The 21,202-nt window shown below is 40.3% G+C and overlaps 2 protein-coding genes across 2 annotated transcripts in view; both read left to right on the top strand.

Moving 5' to 3' along the window:
- Positions 1-21,202, top strand: part of FOSL2 (FOS like 2, AP-1 transcription factor subunit) — a 130,445-nt gene that overhangs the window by 37,127 nt on the left and 72,116 nt on the right. The window lies entirely within an intron of this gene.
- Positions 1-21,202, top strand: part of PLB1 (phospholipase B1) — a 77,334-nt gene that overhangs the window by 2,678 nt on the left and 53,454 nt on the right. The window contains exons 2-18 of the mRNA XM_054279689.1: positions 917-954; positions 2,057-2,120; positions 2,596-2,654; positions 4,080-4,111; positions 4,998-5,041; positions 5,993-6,077; positions 6,557-6,608; positions 7,750-7,836; positions 8,330-8,392; positions 9,680-9,762; positions 10,618-10,627; positions 12,147-12,203; positions 12,863-12,967; positions 14,424-14,513; positions 18,131-18,193; positions 19,000-19,080; positions 20,564-20,630. Coding sequence (XP_054135664.1) covers positions 917-954; positions 2,057-2,120; positions 2,596-2,654; positions 4,080-4,111; positions 4,998-5,041; positions 5,993-6,077; positions 6,557-6,608; positions 7,750-7,836; positions 8,330-8,392; positions 9,680-9,762; positions 10,618-10,627; positions 12,147-12,203; positions 12,863-12,967; positions 14,424-14,513; positions 18,131-18,193; positions 19,000-19,080; positions 20,564-20,630 — 1,080 coding nt within the window. The remainder of the gene's footprint in view (positions 1-916; positions 955-2,056; positions 2,121-2,595; positions 2,655-4,079; positions 4,112-4,997; positions 5,042-5,992; positions 6,078-6,556; positions 6,609-7,749; positions 7,837-8,329; positions 8,393-9,679; positions 9,763-10,617; positions 10,628-12,146; positions 12,204-12,862; positions 12,968-14,423; positions 14,514-18,130; positions 18,194-18,999; positions 19,081-20,563; positions 20,631-21,202) is intronic.

Here is a 21,202-nt window from a genome sequence, read left to right as displayed (position 1 = left end):
ACCACTGGCTGCCCTACACCTGAGGATGTCTCTCTCACCTGCTGGACTGAGCTGACTCAGCTCTTACTCTGTGATTGACAGGGAAGGAAAGGTGTACAAGCCACAAGTACTCAGCAGGGCTAAAAATTCCAAAAATAGCTCCGTACTATTAAAGGACAGTTATTCTAATTCTGTGTAGGACTTGCTGGATGCTGATGGCTTCAGTGGGGCAAGCAAGAACAGTTGAGAGCGTGCTTTGAAGTTCAGCTGACCTAGGCTTTATGGCTATCTTTGTGGAAATTTTAGAATAAACCAAATTCTATTTGCATAAATCCAAGTGCATGCTCAAGGAAAGAGAATAATGTTTACTGAAACATCTACAGGCCTGACTCCTGGCTCCACAGGCTATTTTGTCTGCCAATACTCCACTAAGAGAAGAAATTGCAGCTGTTTCTGTATCACTATGGCAAACTCACAACAGTGTTATGCTGCTCCCTGACTGTGGAAGATGTAGATTAATTTGAATTGCTCCTTTCTAAGGAGTTTCACCTTGTGCATGTTCAAACTACTCTGAATTTAGATAGAATGAGACTACAGCAGTGTATGAAATGTGCTGAAGAGGAAAGCAGGTAGGGAAGGCCTGTGGAGGATGGGATTGTTTGAGGCATTCCACAGGCAGTTCAACACCTGTTGCTATAAATTCCACTAATTTCAAGAGATCTCACCTGCTTACAATAGCTAAAAGATTTTTCTCATAGACAAAAATCAAAGAAAACATGTCTGGTTGTTGGGATGAGCCTCATCTTTGGAAAGTAGGGCAGATGAGAAAGGTGCCTTCTCTCCAGATTCTGTGGTTTTAGGTATATTAAGTCTTGTGAAGCTTTTTTTCCCTAAGGTAAAAAAAATATAGAATAACCCTTTCTTTAATGTTTTTAAGGTAATGCAGATGATCAGGAAGAATATGAGAAGCTAGAGGTAAAGTATGAGTACAACTTCCTTTTTTTTTCTGTTTTTAATACCTATCATTACCTGTCAAGCTGTTGCTTCCTTTGAGGCAGGCAGAAGAAGAAAGACTACAGCTTGTTGCTGTAAACTGCTTCTGCAAAGAAGAAATGCAATGCCAGTGAGTCAGCAATGTAATAGTGCAGCTGCAAGATTACAGAACACAATCAGGAAATGAGGTTTTCTCCGAGCAATGTTTGTTATTAGGTTGCATATCCTGTATGTAGGTTGTTTGTGGTTAGCACTTGTTCCTAGATGCTCTGTTGCTCTTTTAGAAACACAGAATTAAACTTTTATTTGCTTTATAACAGTGCAAAGTGTCTGCACCATTAGAGTCCTCCAGCTGGGCACTAGGGAGTGTGTGGGTAGCTTGGTGGCCCTTGTCACTATATAGATTTCACCTAGGGATGGTCATTGTGATGAGGGAAGCCCTTGCCAAGTCACCTGGGGAGGCAAGGATTGCCTTTCATGTCCCTTTAAAGCCCTTGATGTTGGGCTGTGCCTGCCATAAAGATATAGGATGGCATTAAACAATGTTCCTGCTGGTACTGAGCTGTCTCTCATGCTGGGTGAATAACATCACTCACATCCTTGCCTTCTCTGATCACCTGGCCAGGTGTTGTTAAGGAGCCAGAATTGGTTCATTCTGCCTTTCCTGTTGTGTATTGAGATGTTTTGTTGTGTCAATTAGGTGCCCCTTCAGTTGGGTGCCCCTTGGCACACAGAGATGCCTGCAGTAGCTGTCCCTATGACCTCTTCCAGATTAAGCAGTCACTGCAGCAATGGATGTGGCAGGATGTGTTCAGCACATTTCATTGTTTGCTCAGGCCCAGTGCTGTGGCAGCCAGTAAGAAAACTGAACAGAAAGTGTAAAGTTGTAGAAGAGTTAACTGAAAATGCAGCTGTCCAGATCTGTGTTCCCGTGTATTTCTAACAGAGGGGTAATTGTTCTTTGAAGTTGTTTACATGAGTAAAATCTTGGTTAGTGTGAGAATGGAGCCTGTAGGACCCCTCATTCAACAAATTTCCTTGTTAGATCTAAGCAATCAACCATATTTATTTGTTTATGTCTAAGGCTCTAAGAAGCTTGCAGTTTTCATGTGAGCAGGCAACGTTCCCTGAGACGCCTTCAACTTCAGGTTTGTGTTTTATATTGTCTCTGCAGAGGCTTTCCCTCACAAAATTATTAGAATGGGCTGGGGCAGAAATCAGCTGTTTGTGGGGATGCCTGTGTATGGGATTGACTGAAGTGGAGCTAGGCTCTATAAACTCCTTAGTTTTTTGTTCCTCTTGTGATTACTTTTCTACTTTTGTTTCTTCAGCTGGTGGTTGAGGATGTCACTATTACTTCAATCATTCCCAGCAGTGTTTTTTGATCTTTTCTTGCTTGATGATTGAGCATTTCAGTGCCTCTAAACACCCAAAGTATTTGCTGAACACCTGAGTAATGTTTCTTATGCTTTCTGACTAGTTTAAAACCTCCAATCAAAGCAATCAGTATAGACTTGTTACCATTTTAGCCAACTTTGTTTTAATATGCTGGTGAATGTGACTTTCTTTTGGGGTTACTGTTTTGGGTTTTCTTGTAACCTGAAATCTTTTTCTTTTCTGCAGTTCATGCTCTAAAGCCAGCTGACATTAAAGCAGTCACTGCAATAGGAAGTTTGCAAAGAGTAAGTACAAGCAGGAAATGTGCTGAATGTGACCCATTTCCTCCGTTGTGATGATGAAGTCAGCTGATGATGCAGTTTGGGGTCTCGGGGTGTTCAAGACTTCAGTCTTTCCACAAGCATCAAAGACTTCTGGTGAAAAAATGGCTGGAAATACCTGCTGTTCAGTGTTCCAATGTACCCTGTGTCTAAAAATAGCCAGCTGACTTTGTGCAGGAGGAAATGTGATCACAGTGCTCTTGCAGAGAACCATGATATTTGATTAGAGTGCATGGATTTTCCTAACAATGAGCATAACAGATTGAATAGCTGGAAGAAGATGCTGGGAAAATTCAAACTGGAACAAATATAAATTGTTGAGAAATGCAGTAGATTTTCCAACCTCATGAAAGTGTATTCTGTGGAAACTGCTTTCCTACCTACAAGGCAGAAGGTCTCCAAGAATCACAAAGTTATGTTTCAGTTGTATAGATCAGTGGTTAAAGTTCTCCTGCCTGTAATAATATAGTTAGATTTGGATGATCTTTATTTGTCTTAATAGTTGGAAGTGAATCTCTGAAACTGATTTGAGGCCCAATTAAAAGAATTTAACCACAATTCTCAAGCTTTGAGGAAGTGTAGAAATGACTGTAGAGTAAAAATTGATAGCCACTTGGGAGGCTGTGACTGTGAGAAATGGGGGAGAGTCTCCCTCATTACAAAACAACAATCAAATTTGAGATGGTATCCATGAATATATCATACTTTTCCTTTACAAAATCAGCACTTCTGGACTCCTTGTGAGTACCTCTCTCTTTTGAAAAAAATTTGTTGTCCTGAATGCAAGGGTGCTTCACCCATATCACGTGCATGGCCCTTTGGAACAAGTCGTCTTTGTGCTGGTGTCCTTGTTGCTTGTGGGGGTGTCATAGAAAAACATGTAAATTATCTTCTTTTAGGGAATGTTTGCTTTCCTAGAGCAAACATCTCTGTCACTGTTTCCTCATTAAACTCTCTGAAATCAGTGAAGTTCCTCTATTGATGTAGTTTCTTTTTAACAGACACTCTTCTGCTGAGTGCCATCTATGTAAATTATCTAAATGACTTCAGGTTATGGCCCTTGTTGAAAAGGAGTAGGAACAGATCCAGAGAAATTTGGTCTAGAATAGCATTTTGTTTTATGGAATTTGATTTCATGAAACAAACTCTGTTTTAAGCCATATGTAAAAGAATCATTAATGAAAGCAGTAACTAAGAAAGGATTACCAGATCATGAAAATGCATTGTAATAGGGAAGTTTTGGAAAATAATCGAAAGCTTTGAGTGATTACAACACAATGGAGAAAAGTATGTAGAAAACAATGCTATCTCTAACAGGTAGGGGAACAGCCTATCTAGGTCTAGTTTACACTTTAATTAATTTTGTTCTTATTTCTTCTTTGTTCACAGACACCAGGATCTGGTGAGGATTTACTCCAAAGGTAAGAATTAATACTTAGCTTTTTTAAGTTTCATTACCCTAATCTCTCTAGCATCACAGTGCAGAGGTTAGGCCCAAGCAATTTTTTATTGTTTTATAGAGAGGAGGAAAAAAGCCTGTGTAAAATAGAAATGATTTTGGGACATTGAAACTTTCCCTGTCCTTTGGTAACAAATTTTTTGTACTTATGCAGGCTATAGAATTACCTTAGGGTTGCAATACCCTTGATTAAGAATCATTGCTGTGTGATAAATCCTAGGCAGTAAATATAATAATGCACTAGTTAAAGATTAGAAAGCAGGAATTTATCAGAGCTAAGAAAGAACTCAGTAGTCCAGATACCTTGGATTACTGATAATCAATCTGCTTGGCTGATTCCCAGCGCTTCATGGATAAGCTTTATGCCATTTCCTTCTTCCATGCCCCTTTAGCAGATCCAAATCAATGAGTGAACATATGGCTAAACCTTGTAGCTGCAGGTCTGTGCAGATCTTTTGAGTCACAGCCTTCCAGATGAGGATTTAGCACTGCACAGATAAACTTTAAAGACTAAGTTTTCTTAAAAACATCTGTGTCCACTTGTATGTGAGTATACACAGAGGCCCCTGCATCCCTTTTACCTATGTGTAAGCAAGCACAAGTACTGCAACATGCAGAGGGTAAAGAGACACAAAAAATTGAGATCTGAGACGATGTTCTTACTCAGCAGTAGCTGATGACATGACAGTTTTGGGAAAGAAAGGCCCCATTCTTGCTTGCAACAGCTGCCATGAATTTCACTCTGAGATGCAGCATAACTAATAAGAAATTGAGGCTGTGCTGTAATATAATTTTTCTTTGAGAAATGGAATAACAGGAACTTCCTGTTTTCTCTTCCCTTTCTATAGCACAGGAAAGAACTTCCTTGAACTGAGCGTGGCAACTTTAGCAGGTGCGTCTTGCTGTCACACTAAAACTTCAGCAAATTAATTTACCAGCTTGCTGGCAGGAGCTCCAGGGCTCTGCTGGGCTGCAGAGCAGGTGCAGCACAGGCACACTGCAGGGGTGTAAGGGAAGCCTGAGGAGTGGTGCACCTGGGGACATGAGTTCAGCCAGCTTGGGTTGTCCATGATGGCTTTAAAGAGACTGTCTGGGTAGACAAACAGCAGTGAAGAAGGGGTGGGACAGACTGCTGCAAGATTCTTAAATGCCCAACAGGGGTTTTTGGCCTCTTCTTTCTACCCACTACACAGTCTCTGCTGGTGTGTGCTTGTGGCCTGTGCTGGCCCAGTGAAATCTTGTGTGGGTTTGCCTGCCCAGAACTGCCATGTGCTTAGAATTTATACTGGGACTGCCATAGATGTACCACATCTGGGAATTTGTTGCCTATTGGCTGTCTCTGAAGGCAGCCTTTTTTACAGGGTATTGCAAGTAAAAGTTTCATGCCCACTGAAATGCTGTGTAATACATAGCTCCAGGGTCCTGCCCTCCACATCATCTTCCTAGTATCTTAACCCCTTGGTGTGACATCTATTTCCCTGTAAAAGGGGTTTAAAACATGGCAACTCATTGGTGTTTTATGAGTCTCCCTGCATAGCCTTTCCCATAGCTTCATTTCTACAGCTGCCTCTATTTAAGCCCACCTACAATACTTGTGGCTGACATGAGATGGGGACAGAGGTTTTTGAGCTGAGTCTGGAGGCAAACTCAGACATCAAGCCTTCACTTAACAAGGTGAGGAATAGAACCAAGAAAAACAGCTGCAGAGGGGCTTGGGCATATTGCCAAGAGATCCTCAGACTTTACAGGTTCTGGTGCTGTTTTAGTTCAGCTGTGTGTAATGAATCAGCAGAGTAGCAGTCTGTTGGCTGCAGAAATCTCCTAACCTGGGTGTGTCATTCAGCTCTCATTAGCACCTTCAACCCCTCGGTCCTACATGTGTCCCCTCCACCTGGCACAGCAGGAGAGATGCCAGACAGTCAAGCTGGGTGAGTCTGAGGGGCTTTTGGCTGGGCAGTTGGGGTACAAGGGGAAGGATGGAAATCTTTGATGCTGGAGCACTTCACTGCGCTCACTACTGGCAGAGGCTCTCATTGTGGCTCAATTGGCACCTGTCAGAATCAGGAGAATCAAAGCCTTGCTTTGGGGTCTGTATCACCTGAGTTAACATCAGGCCTCTTTTATAGCTGCAAAACAAATTTTTGGCTCAAATAGAAGTTGAGGTGTGCCTACTGAGCTGCTCTTTTTATTTAAGCGCACATGTCTGAAAGTCAGGTAGCTGAATATGAACTAATTACCCAAAGCTCTCTGGGTAGCACAGTCAATTGTCTAATCTATACACATTTAGGAGAGAAAAGATTAATCCAGCCTGAATCCTCAAAAGTTGTTTGATTCAATGGTAAAAATCAGCCAAAGCTTTAACATCTCTGATGCCTTCCTAATTTTTCTCTTCCTTTCTTCTTTTCAGAGACCTCCTGCATCAAGCTGAAGAAATAGTGGAGCTCATGAAAGTGGATCAGGTTTGTTTAAAGCACAGAATAATTCAGAAAGTGTGGTGTTGAAGCAGAAAAAGGTACAAAAGTGGCTTAATACTTAAACAGCACTCAAAAAACTTTTGAAACAGAAAATGCCATTTCTTGAGGTTAACGGGCTTCAGTATTTCTGTTGTAAATAAGAATAAATTCTGTGCTTTTCAACTGCAGAATTTTGTTCTGGAAGTATCCCACCTTTTTTACTTTTGTCAAAGCAACTGAAGAGCTTGGTAGAGAAGCCAGTATGTTTGCTTTCTGTTGGCTAAAGATGTGAGTGTTCTGCTAGCTACAGTCTGTAACTGTGCCAGTGTTTCTGAGAAGTCAACCCAAAATAATAATTCTCATTATTTGTCTCTTCAGTTCCTTTTTGGTCTTTTAGGAACATATTTTCAAAAAGGCCAATAAAGACCTAAATATGCTTTGGTGATGCTGGTGAGAGCTTGAATTATCACTTATGGCTGAGTGCTTTTTAGGTCCCATCCTGGAGCTTTAAGCATTCATTTCCCCTTTATTCCTAACCATGATGTTATTTCGTAAAATAGTCTTGAAATAATGGGAAAATGTAATTGCCAAGGCAATTCTGCTGTTGTCTCTTTGCTCTACAGGAATTTTGCATGTATGTTTGTGGAACAGTGTGGTTCTAACCAAGGCTCTTCAGGATTGTACAGCATTGCCTAATAAACACAGCACAGCTGAGCAGGGCTCTAGCTCTCAGATTTTTTTATTCCAGTCTTTGTCCCACTAGTGTGACCTCTTCTCAGCAGTTCATGTACAGTAATCCTGTTGGCAAGCTGCAGCAATGATGGAAGGAGACAATATCAAGCTCTGTGCTAAGCTGTCCATGCCCATCTTTTCCAGCAGAGTGTCCCACAGCAGCAGCAATTTCAGGCTCTATCCTGAGCTTTGTGTCCAACATTAATTGCAGCACTTGATGCCTAACCATCCATTTGCTGTGTCCTCTAAGGAAAAGCCGGGTGGTTTATCAAGTGGAAGGGACCAAGATGGCCAGGATTGGGTCATGGACTACTGCTTGGTCTTGCTGGTTTTGAACCCACAGCAAATTGTGTGTGAGAGAGGAAAATAGCAAATAGATCACCTGTCATCAGATTCCTTTATTTTTTTCTCCCAGATGATGGACTTCCAAAATGACTGGAAGGTCATCACAGTGTTTTTTAGTGCTGAAACCTCCTGTTCCTCCTATGCTTCCACACAACTGGTAAGTGCTTTGTGGGGTGGTTTAGCAGTCAAAGCAGGTAGTTAAGACACTTTCCCATACTCTGCTCTCTGCCATAGGGAACCGAAGGAGTAGTTAGGTCTGGGATGTTGGGATGCCTTGATCCAATGATGTAAGCTCCTGGCACACAATGTGTTTTATATTTATAAACATCTGTACTTAATTTGCCATCCCTAGTCTGAGATGTCTTAGTAGAACAGTTGTTTTCCACCTTCAAGTATAAAGATACTTTTCTTCCCTATACCTGTCTTTTTTTTTTTTTTTTTTACTATATGTCAAGTTCTCTGTTTATAGGCAGTTAAATTACAAGACTTGTTCCCGTGTTATTTACTTGTTGCTGGCTAAGGCTGAATTTAGAATAGAGTGATTCTTAATAACCCTTCAGTACACAGCTCAATACACAGAGTTTGTGACTTTTAGGAAATGAGTAACTTTTTTCTACTAATTTTGATGGCCTTTCTAATCTCATTTACAGAAGAACTGCATATCAGAAAACCTGGAAAAACTTACAGAGGTCTTGGATTTTTTGTATAAGAAGGTAAGATGTATTCATCAACCCTGAATAGCTGAGTCCTTTGTGTATTTTTCCAGTCTCCCCTACTAGACTAGAGCTTGTATCACTCTTCATATGACTTAGAACACCAGTCTCATTAACATCAACCCACTGGCTCTGTTTATTTTCACTAAGTGTTTTACTCCCGTTTTTAAAAAGCTGACGCATACTAACAGAAAGGATGGATGGGTAACTGCTCTGTTTTGCAACACAAGCTAATGTACCACTCAATCTTTGGGTATTTTTAAAATGATTTCTGTGAAAACTGGAGTACATCCGTCTAGGTCTGAAAGTTATGTTTAACAGGGCTGTTGGTCAAAGTAACTGGTATCTAATTACTGATGTGGAACACCTAGGCTGCTAATTCCCTGGTGATGACTTTTATAGACCAGGGAAAACATCCATTAAAATGCATATGATAGACCTTTTTTCCTACTTTATGGTAATTTAAGAATCTCAGCCTTTCTAAAGGTCTTCTAGCTGGCTGAGCTAAGAATTATCTGCTTACCTAGGATGGTTTCTGGGAAGCATTCTGCACTGTGTCTTGGTCTACTAATGATAGTAGACTAGATGAGGATAGATTTCCACTAAAGCAGACTATAAACTGTTTAACTGAATTATTTCAATAGCATCTTCCATTAATTTTGTTTTGCTGCATTGAAGGCCTACAGCATATTCTAAACCTGCTACAGTCTGGTGGCATCAGACCACAACCACTCATTTTTCTCCAGCTGACTTTGACAAATGTTGTGTATGGGGGAAATTCTACCCACACATTTTCTTCAGATTCTCTCCACTATTATTTCCAGAATCTGTTTATGTACACTTGTGAAAGTGAAATATCATTATGTAAATGAAAAGCTGCTTTCTGCACGGGGGAGAAGTGTGGTGTGTTGCATGAGTGCTTGTGCTGTTATGCAGGATGTTTCATCCCCAGCTTTGCATTGCTATGTTGCCACGAAAATGGTAGTCCCAAGTTCATTTGAGTTCAGTTTAGTTGGCTGGTGGCCATTTTGGTTATGTAAAATGAATTGCTGTGTCTCAGTCAAGAAAGCATGGTCACAGTACTTGACAAATGATGATCCTAGATAGCAGGCACAGGATCAGGGTTCAGGACAGAATTGGCAAAGACTTTGGTAATTGATTTTATGTAGGCAGAATCCTAGACCAGAAGTAATACACGTGAAGTTGTAGATATAATTTACTATAATTGCTGCTTGCTGATCTTTAATTGCAAATCTAGCGTGAATAATTTCTACTTTATTACTGCAGGTTCCCAAGGCCTTCGTAAATCTAGTGGATTCCACTGAACTCACAACTGCCTCTCTTGCATGTCAAGATTACAGTAATGCCAGGTAACAGGCTTCTTTAACTTTTTGTCACTGTGTCCTGCTGGTGTTCAACAAATACCTACGTATATGCACTGACTTTATGAGTGAGATACAATCTGCTGAACTGTTTTTCTGCCCTTAATACAAGAGTATGTAAAAGATTTTAAGTCTTCACTTTGTTTCTGATATGCTCTCCCTGAAAGATATATTTTTATTAGGAAGCTAGTGCTTTTAATCCTATCAAATTGGACAGCATATTTAAATATTGGGTCAGAGTTAAGGAAAAAGAGAAAGCCTCAACACTGTACAAGCACTGTTCACCAAGAGCCAGAGCACTGATTTGTTATCAACAGCTTTAGCCACAAATCCAAAACACAGCACCATATGGGCTATTTTGAGGAAAGTTAACTCTATCCCAGCCAGATCCAGCACTTAGATTATGGTCACAAAACTGCATCATCTAGCTACCCCCAGTTTTTTATTCAGTGACACTTCTCTTCTGCAACTCTCAAGTCAGAAGATCTGTAGGTGCTTCAAAAGTTTATATTTCTACATATCAATGTTCACAAAATGAGCAACAGATTTTAAAGGACATTATTAGGCTATTGGAAAGATTCTGCTTGGGCTTAGGGTATGCTAGGGTAGAGAACATCCAAGTTGTCAGTTCCATATGGTAACTGCATCTATTTCTCTGTCTTGCTCAGTACTTTGTAACAAAAGCACGAGTAGTTTGTGTCCCGATTTAGTATGGAGTAGGAGTGTGCACATGAGCAGCTATGACAGAGTAGTTTACAGCTGGTGAGATTACACTTTGTCTTACTCCACAGTAATTTTTTTTCCCTGTGCTTGTGGCATGGGACACCATATGTACTAATATAGTCATCCTGAAGTGTTTCACAAGCTTTGCAAATATACAACCTTGGAGATGTTCTGATGGAACGGGGGAAGAGGTCTGGCTGCTATGTAACCATGTACTTAATAAATACAAGGAGAAGAGAGGCTTTCTTTGTCAAAAGTGGCTGCATGAGGCACTCTAGCTTATTTCTCCTGCAGAAACATGAAGGGCTAAAATGTGGGAAATGTGGAAAAGATGTGTTTAGGAACATGGGCCTTGCCACGTATTGAAGGCCTTAAAAATAAAATGAAACGGATCTATTTTTTTTTTTCCTCTGAGGAATTATTATATTTCCTTTTGTACTTAAGGCAATTTGCTTTCTTACTGTCAGCATGCTCTCGTAGCTGTGTTTATCTGGTTGATAAACACAGTTCCCACTAGTTTGTTAGACGACCTCAGTCCCAGTTCCTATCCCAGACAAGGATCTCCAGCATTTGGTTACTAAGTTTTCATTATGAACTGTGCTTTGAGAGAAAAATACAAATCCATACCAAAATGGGAAATTTCAACAGTCAAAGAGGATAGTAGTGGTTGACACTTTCAGTCCCATGCCTTAACTTTAGGCACTAAAGTTTGGGAGATAATGGGGTTTAAAGTTCTCTCCTTTACTAATTTCTTACTAACTAGAAGCATCTGCACTCAAAGTAATGCATGAACTCTATTTTTAGGCATGTAACTCTCTTCATGTATTTTATGAGGTTCTTCTGTTAGGCTTGGGTAATAATGTGGTCCTGAATTCACATTTCTTTCACTCACCAGCAGTGATAATAGCATTTTATCAGAAAACTCTCATTTTATGGGTTTACCTAGAGCTCTGTGAAAAGGATCTGATATACACTTATTGCTTATATCTGCAAACCCCCAGAAACTTTTTCAGATTCCAGTCCTTCCAAGAAATTTCAAGGGAGTGTATTTTGCTGGAATCTCACTAATCTTATGTGTATCTTATATTGTTCCCATCTACACCTTTAGGAACTCTCAGAATTCTCCAGCTAGCTTCAAAATGCGCAGTATACACATCTCACCTTGCAGATCAGAAATCTGACAGTGCCAATCATCCTTTAGCATGTATAACCTTCTGCAGCTTCCATCCACATTTCTAGGTGCAGGTCTTCAAGTCAAATACTAAAGAAAAAGTTCCTGTGGAAGTATTTTGAGTTTGTTCAATTTTCCTGTGTGACTGCAGGGAGGAAAATGTTTGAAAACCAGTGCAGCTGTTATTTTAAGCTTCAGCATGTTGCTAGCTTGTGAGATCCTGTGCTAATCTAAGTCTGGCATTCTTGTCAACTGACTAGGCTTTCAAATCAAAAAGAGATACAAAGCTCTGGATATGGGAATATATTGTATGTTTATATCAAAAATTAGTGTTTTCCATGTAGCCTTTTCTAGAAATAAAACAATTTACTCTTTAGTATGTGCTTGTCAATGGCTTAAAAGAATTCATGATATCCACCTTGTTTATCAAAAGTTCATAATGTCTTTCATGTTTTTAATTACTTTCTGCAGGAATCAGTGCAATTATGTTGAACACTCCACATTACATGATAACATACTGAGGTGGTCCTATCAGGTATGGCATCTTCTGTGTTTTTTGGCTCTCATATTGCTAGGCATATCTATTCATTTGCCAGATTGGCCTGAAGCAAGGAGATGAGGGAGGAATAGCAGTGAGCCTTTCTATCACATATCCATAGCAATCCCAATCCCATTTCTTACCTCAGGAATATTGGCAATAAGTTCTATCTTAGTATCTCTTTAAGTTTTAAATGTCTACATAACTTTTGGCAACCTAGGATTTTTCATATCCCATCAGAGAAATGATTTGTCCAGAAAAATGCCACATCATTTAGAAGAGGGAAATTATCTGTTAAAACAAAGACCGTTGTGCTGTCTTTGTCTTAACAGAAAATTTATTTTCTTTTAAAAGAAACAGTTTCTTTTAAACATGCTAAGATGGCAACAAACATGACACTTCATTGCCTTGCTAAGCTTGCTGTCCTTTCAAAGAAAATGATAGTAAACCATTTTTCTTATAGCTACAAGGATTTTCCAGTTGTTGTGTAACAAGATTTCATTAAATTACTGTGTTTGTTCTGGATTACACAATTTTATTTCTGTAGTTTATTAGGGATGGGGATAATTTAAATGTACTTTAAGCCCTGATGAATCACACATACATTACACTCTCTACCCAATTATACTTATCTCATGTAATGGTTGTCTATTTAGGATGCTGTGGAAAAACTATTGGAGTCTGAGAGGTTTGATCAAAAGGATGACTTCACTGTTGTTCTTCAGCCTCCTCTCCAAGGAAGAAATCTGCTGCTCAGACTGGTGAGTAAACTCAAACTGCTCCATCTTTCTGAATGAGTGCAATATTCAGCAGGCTTTCCTGTCCTAGGCTGTGTAATTCTGGAAGATAAGGGTAGTCAGGCACAGGAAGAAATACCTCCCACTCTCAGGACTTCTGTGTCTGATCCAAACTTGATTTAAACAGCACCAGTCAGAGATCCTGTGTTTTTGAATGTTATGCTTCAGGATAAACGAAGCTTTGGCAGCTTTACACCGAAAGCTGCAAGTGTCCGAAGCTGTCAGTGCTGCTAGTTTTTCCATATCTTTGTAGTCACCATCATATTCATCCCTGTTTATGCTCAGGTGTTTAACAACAAAGGCAAAAATGTAGGTAATGTGATGTATTTAGAAAGGTTGGAGGGACAAAAGTTATAGGTGTTTGTAAACTATGTTGGCAAGTACAGTTATTTCCCTGCAATGAGTCTGGGAACTCAGACTTTTTTCTGTTGTAGGCAGTAGGGAATGAAGATGGGATTGCCTAGGATGTCAGGCATGGTTTTGTTATAAGTGGTCCTTAAAGGGAAATTGAAAGGTCAAGGTTGTCTAAGATCTGGAAATGAAGAGGGAGAATATTACTTTCTGAAGAATGGCTCACTTGGAGTGTGGTATCAAAATCCATCACATTAGGTGGTTTTTTGTAAAATAGGTTGATAATGACTCATGGTCTGGGTTTTTGAGCATCATCATAATAGCTTCACGAATTTGAGGTAATTCCATTGCTCGCCTCAGATCAGTATCAGAACAAAGTGAATTGGGAGAAGAAATTCTTCTTCCAGGAAAAAAAGTGGATTTTCTGTCTTGCAAAATCTTCTTGTTGCTACTGTGGTCATCTTTTGCCAGGCTTTTTTTTGTAGATGGCTGGTCCTTATGCAAGTAGCAGACTACTAACTTTCATGCCATTAGTATTTCTGTCAGTAGTTTGCTCTATTATTTCTTTAAATACTGTCATGTGTCATAGGTAGAGTCTTTGTTTCTTCTGATTTGTGGTGTGCCTGCAGGCCACCATGTGTAACCTTCCAAACTCTGCCAGCAGTACATTTCATTTCAAGTTCAGCATGCCCACTTAAGACAAATTCTGCATGTTTCTAATCTTTAAAGGCATGTATAAACTAGAAGTGTTGTTTATTCCAAATGATTAATGTGTTCACATCTAGGTCTTCCTGCTCTACTGTGTGTCACTATTGTGATCATGCTGTGTTGTTGCTCTGCTCTTCTTGTCCTGTTGATGTGCAACAATCATTTACAAAGCCAGCATCTTTCTATCTTGCCACACCAGTAGTAACTGGGATCAGTGGCCAGTGGCTTCATGAGAATACCAAAGATTGATTTTGTTGTGGATATGAATATTGTTTTATGGATTGAGGACTTCTGTCACTGAATAACTAATCTTTCCATACTCTTGATTATTTTATGATGCTCAAGGTACTTTCTCGTTCAGGGCAAGGATGATTTGATTACCACATCAAAGACACAAGTGGAAATTCTGGAAGATTGCACTTTCATGGCTGTGGGCCTCTGGAACAACATGGTAAGCAGTACTACAGAGACTGTTTCTTGCTGAACTTGGTCTGGATGACTAGTAGCAACCCTGCATGAGCCAGGCTTTGAGTAGCAAAGAGGCAGGGGAAGGAAGAATTAAAATATTACAAAAATAATCCCATGACTGCTATCCTCAGCTGTGCAGGGAGGCAGCTCTTGAATAATGCTAAATGCCTTACACTTCCAAGACAAATCTCACTCTGCTGCTACTTTCTACTAAGAACTTTTTAGCAAGATTTTCAAAGTAGCCCTTTGGGGAGCCTCATGGACTAAATGACCTGTGACAGATCTTGGTTTTGCTAATCTTACTACTTTGACAGCACAGCACAGGATGACTGAGGTTTGTCCTAACCTGAGATTACAGCAATTATACTCCTGTCTACTCTCCTCTATCCTGCATCCCCCACCATGCTGTACTGATGAGTCTTATACTGCTGTCTCCTCCTTCACCATCATCTTTGTGCTGCTGTTGCTCATAGTGAAAAGGTGATAGACAACCTTGAGGAGCTCTTGTTATGTCCTCTAGAGTTGGATGTCCTATCCAGCTGTTTTCTTTTATGCTACTTCAAGCAGTAATAATGCTGTTGTAGCCCAAATCATTTAAAGAAGCAGAATTTGCAGGAAGAGACCTCTATTAGAGGCTTCTATGATCATCAGATGATGTATCTACAAGAATAGTACAGTCACTTTTGATAAAATATGTTATCTTTTAGTTAAAGTCAGTAGGAGCCAAGGAGTCAAAAGTTGATAACCTATTGCAGTGGTAACCTTGGAACAGCCATGCTGGGTCTGTTTATCTCCTTTGCTGTTATCTGTGATATTCCTTGTGATGACGCCACAGTTCCTACCTCAGTTCTTCCATCATAAAATAGATACCCTCTGTTTCAGTTTTCTGTCTCTAATCCTTTTCTGCACAGACTTTGTCCTCCTCTGCTCTGTCCTTTAGCAAGCCATTTTGTGGCATGTTACTCTATTTTTGTCACTCTGATTGCCCAGGAGCATTTTGTGAAAATAGCAGAGATGAAAAACCATAAGCAAAACGAAGCTGTGCTTTTAAGGCTGGCTGCATCAGGGCCAGTTACCCAGACTTGGGCAGTGAGCATGCTGTGGAACCACCAGAACCAAAACATTGTCATAAGGGAGACAAATACCTGCTCTGCTTTATTTCAGTGTTTTTTCTCAGTGTGAGATGATTCCTCTAGTGAGGGGACAGTCTAGTTGAGCTGGAGGAGGAGCCAAATGTAGCAAACTCACATTTTGCCCCTGGTTTGAAGGAAGACTGTGTGGTAACAATTCCCTCAACTCATTTTGCCATCTCTTTTCCTGACTTCTCTTTGATTAAGTGGACTTTTCAGAGTGCAGTAGCAATCATCAGAAAGGAGCCTTTCAGGGTTGCTTCTTTGTCTGCCTGTGATTGCCTTGTCTGCCTGTATTCTGCCATGATGTAAAAGAAGATATGAAAGATGTGTTCAGCATAAAAAGCACTAGCAGGTGTCCTCGCCTGATAAAGGTCTCTCCAGTTCTGCTGGAAAATCTAGCCAACAGTTTAGGCTGACTTCTTTAAAAGTTTTTAAAAACCCCATAACACACCCTTGGGAGCTGATAGAAAATCAAGAATCGTGACTTGTGGACCTGGAAACATAGGAGAATGAAACTGCATTCAGAGGTTTACCTTCTGCTTTCTGCCAGGCTGTCAGGACCTTGTTTTGAGGCTTGGTACCAGCCTCTTTCCTGGAATAATTACCTGCTTATTGGCCAAAGGGCAAAACCTTGAAAATCTAGTGGCAATTTGCCTTAGGGCTGCACTTCAGCCTGACTGAGGAGAAGCTGAGCCATCATGTTCTAAGGGCTTGGTCCTAGGCAGGGCTGGATATTTGACCAAAACTGTTCTAACTCTCTAGGACCAGTGCAATTCATATGCTGAGCACACTAGAGAACAGTCAGATAAATGACATTGGAAAAGCTGAGAGAGGTTGGCTGTGTAGTTGGATAGCTTTGATGTTTACCACAGAGAGCCTGATCGTAGGCATTGCCAAAATTATTCAATTTTACCTCTGGACATATATCTGAGGGCAAAGCTCCATTCATGTATGTAAAGAACTTCGTAAGAGTAAGAGCTTCTTGTCTTTTGGCACTTTTTTGTGTTATGGAAACAAAACCCAAGCCTATCCTGCAGCCAAAAGAGAAAGTAAACCAGGCAAGAGCCCAAAAGTGAACAGCACTGCAGGAGGCTGCCCGTGCCTCTCTGTTCTCTGTTCAGGGGTTTGTGAGAACCTTCTGAGTACCAGAGCAGACCCTCACACTGAGTGCCTGCGTGGCCGATGTGCCAGAATTCAGGGGAGGGTTGGTGGCCACAATACAGCCCTGGTGCCCCATTCCCTGACCAGGACCGTGCAGCTGAGCTGCATGGGAGCTGTCAGACTTTGCTGGGAGAGCAGTGTGCCTGAGCCAGCTGGAACCTACTGCCTTCTGGGGAAATTTGTTCTTGTCACCCAACTCCCTACACGTGCAAGTGTCTAATACCTGTTTGAACTTAATTTCTAGTCAAGAAATAGTGTCTTGTATGTATCCCATGTTTTGTGGGATGATTCTGTGTTGGTAGTGTATTTTCTTTTAAGAATGGGACTAAATAGCTACTTTGTTTCTTCCTAGGAGGATGGGAAAGTATCCTAATGTATCTTTTCTATGAGCTTCATTTTTTTATTTTGACATGTAAATTATTTTGCACGTTTCAGGGAAATTAGTTTTATTGCCCCCTGCCCGCCCCTGTCTCCCCAAAAAAGCAGACTGTTTCTCTCAAAGAATATAAACTCTGTAAGCCTCTTCTCTATTTCTCTGAGTTTTCTCATAATTTTTATTGATGGAAGAATCAAAATAGAATGTAGCATTCCTGCACAGAATGTATTGGGGACATCAAGCCTGCTGCTGTTGTATTTTCCAGTCCCTTGCATCCTGTTTCTTGTGCAGGCTGCTGGTCCTGGCAGCTGCTGGTGCCAAGCTGAGCAGACATGCACTGAGGGATCTAAACCCTCAGCCAATTCCTCTGTGTGTGATTGCAATTTAATTAGCACTCAGCAAGCTGCCTGAACAGGTGAAGTGATTATTTTTGGTATTTGTCCCTTTGTGCTGTCACTATTTTGTGAATAATTCCATAATTTTTCCTTACAATAAACTCCTCTCTATCTTGTTTCAAGAAGGCCAACATAAACATTATTAAGTCTCTCTATGGAATAGGAAAGCACCTTTTGGTGTTGCCTACCATGTGTGAGAGTGTAGATAATGAAACAGTTCTGAAAGGTAGGATAAACAATCAACACTTATAGAGTCAGCATTCCCAAAAGCCAAAATGTTTGGATGGAGGTTTTAGTCATGATGGGAAGGCAGTCTGCTCATGTGAAAGGACTTGTTTTCAGTTCCTTGCTTTTGTAAGTATACATGTGGTAGATTATGCATAGATAAATATTTATCATAAGCAAAATAAATTTTAATATATATATATATTTCCTGAAGGAAAACTTCAGGCACTAGAGCCTTTGCATTGCTGCTGCTCTCCCTTCCTTCCCACACACAGCATGTGTACAATTCCTCTGTTTTCTCCCTTTCCAGATGCAGCCAGTTGGACAGAAGCAGCCTTATGGTGCCACAAAAATTGTACAGTGTCCATCTCAGGTAAAAGGCCTTCCTTGTTATTCTGTGATATTTATTTTTTGCAGAATTTCCAGATTTTCAAACACTGTTGTTGTTTTCTGAAGTTTTTGGGAATGTGCGCTTTCTCAAGTTGCTGTGCTGTTAAAAACTGAGTGTTCCTAAAGTTCAGTGACATGGAGTCTTTATTTTCTATAGATGAAACTCTGAAAAACAGAACTGTTGGCAAAATTTAGTTAAATCATCTCTGTCAGGTTTTTTTTTGTCCAAAAATATACATAGCTAATCTGAATTTATTAATTGCAGGTATGTTGTGCATTATCAATATTCAAATTTGTGTCACCAATAAAATTGAATCCATATATTTGATATAATCTAGCTTTTCTGTGATTTGCCTCTGCTGCCACATTTTACTAATTTAGTCCCTGGAGCTGTCAGTAGTCAGGATTGGAGCATCTCATGTTCAAAGAACAGGTTCTTGTATGCTTTTGCGTTTAAGCTCTGACTTCAATAATTTGATAGTGATAAAATATTACTGGCATCCAAAAGCTTCTGAACAGCAATTAAAATATCAAAGACATAGAATTTTATGGTTTGTTTGATGTTAGGTTTAAGGCAGGAGGTGCTGCTGTGCCTAGAGCATACCTAGGACATGGCTTCAGACCAGGGCTTAACTTTCAAGTCTAACCTGGTTTACTTCACTAATGCAATGTTCATTCAGAAATTATTACTGTAAAGATTTTTTTCTCTCGGAAATTGTAGCCAGAAGACTTTAACGTCAGCTGATCTGTTTCCACTAGCTTTGTAAACATACTCTCTTCACTCGGCAGGAAAATCCATACTTGTTTACATATAGAAATAGTAACTGCTCCTCTTCCCTGAGGACATCAAACCGCAGAGAAACACTTCAGGTACAGTAGGACTGTTTGCATCAATGGACTGGGTGTATTCCAGGGAATGGGGCAGGTGGGTAAGAGTGTGTTGTAGCCTAAATAAACAATGCTACCTGGGGAAACTAAATGCAAAACTCCAGCTCTTTACTTCTGTTCTTGACTAAATAGTCAGATGTTTAATAGCAAATTCTCTCCTTGGTGTGTTCTGTAGAGTGTGGGTAAGGTAGGTGTGTTCAGCTAGCCTAAAGTGAGTCTTGCTTTCAATGGTAAGAGCCTATGTTAAACATCTGGATAAAAATGTTATTTTCCCTGGGATAAAAAGATAGTGAAAATGGGGCTATTTAGTCCTACTATGGAAGAAATTAGATCAGATCCAACCACTGTGTGGGTCTGATTCAGTCTTGTTCATTGCCATAATAAAACTGAAGAATATGGGTTTTTTTGTGGTGTTTTTTAAATTTTTTTTTTATTTTTGTGAAATAGTTTTAGATTAAATGTGTGGAGAAAAAGACCCATGATTATGTCTTAAGTCAGAGTACTCTGATTTTGAGCAGAACTTGGTGTTCCCAAGCAGGAACAGAGTGAGTTGATAATGTTCATTTTCATGCCTCAGAACACAATGCCTAGACCATTTAGACAAAATGGCCTGTTTGTAACTGGAGTTGTAAGATGCATTTCTGTTCACATTTTTATATAGTGTCATCTGTTTTGTCGGTTACTTGGGGTGTACAGACCTTGCCATGAGGCAATGGTACCTACCACTCTGATTTTTGGAAATAGCTGTAGTGTAGGAGGTGTTAAGGACTTAAGGAGCAATACTATGTTATGTTTGTGGTTGTTTTGTTGGGTCTTTAAATTAAAAATTAAAAACCCTATCCAGAAAAATGGGAGAAGACATACAAGTATCATTTCCTTAGGCAAGTTAGCCTACTTAAGGAATATTGCAGGGAGATTTGGAGCCAAAGCACATCTTTGAGTCTTGTGTGATGTTTTACCCTCGTATACTGATGGTCAGCCCTTCACCAACAGTAGACTTTGGGGGTATTTCTGTCAGTAGGCTGCAACACAAAGGGGCCAGGAGGGCAAAGCTCCGGCTGCACATACAGGACTGCATACACAGAAGGCAGGCTCATGGCCTGCTGACAGAGTTACGGTTTTGTGCTAAGATATTTCAGGGATGTTCAAACATTTTCTTGCAAAAGATGTTCAGGGTATGGGCACACCAGATGTTGCATAGCTGAGAGCAACATGGCTCAGAGTCTAAAACAACTGGCCCCACCAGTAGGCAAGAGTTGTGCTGCACTCATAAGGCTGCACGACTTCTGAGCAGGCTGAGTTTGTGTCTGCCTTCAAAAGGAAGGCACAGACTGAGGGCAGGCTGAGCTGGCTAGTTTATACAAAGTATGTGGGGATTCCATTAATCTAATGCTCTGAGATGTAAATAGTTTACCATGACCAGAGTAGAGTGAGACTGATGTGAAGTCTTGCCCTGTCTTTGCAGGAAAGGAGTTATGGAACAAATATTCCCTGTCCTGACCGGGATCCCTCTGATACAGTTCCAGTTTCAGGTATAGTACTATGCCTTTTTGTCATAGAGCTACTTCATTTGATGACAGAAGGAGAACAGAACTGGGTTTACTCAGGAGAGGAACTCTTTTCTTTGCAGAAATGCACTTTCTTGACTGTGGTTTTTAAGAGTCTTTTTGGAACAATGTGAGGAGTTGTATAGCAAAATGTGAGTTCACTACCTCAAGGGTGATGAAAATTTATGCAGCTGCATCTTCCATGTATAAACAAAGTGACAGTGGAAAAGATAGGAGGCAGTCAGGTCCTTCATTTCCAGGGGAGAAAATACTGTAGGAAGCACTTGTTAATGCAGTATGAGGTGCAAAAACCCATATGGAGTTCCTTGGGTAGATTTTTCAGTCCTCAGAACCTGTGATGGTTCTAAATATCCACCAGAGCTATGCCTGCTTTTCAGTCATTTTCACCAGTTAAAAGAAATTTGAGGAAGAACAAATGCAAGACTGGAATCTTGCTGCCTCCTTTGTCACTGTAGCTACTGCCCAGCTATGGTACCAAGAATAATTTGTGGTTTGATGCCTATCAGTCTCTGTCATTCTCAACTGATGCTGTTATG

This window comes from Melozone crissalis, unplaced genomic scaffold (assembly GCF_028551555.1).
Source record: "Melozone crissalis strain CALT ecotype California unplaced genomic scaffold, PUWL_Pcris_2 ptg000027l_1, whole genome shotgun sequence".
NCBI lineage: Eukaryota > Metazoa > Chordata > Aves > Passeriformes > Passerellidae > Melozone > Melozone crissalis.
This window is presented reverse-complemented; position numbering and strand designations above follow the sequence as displayed.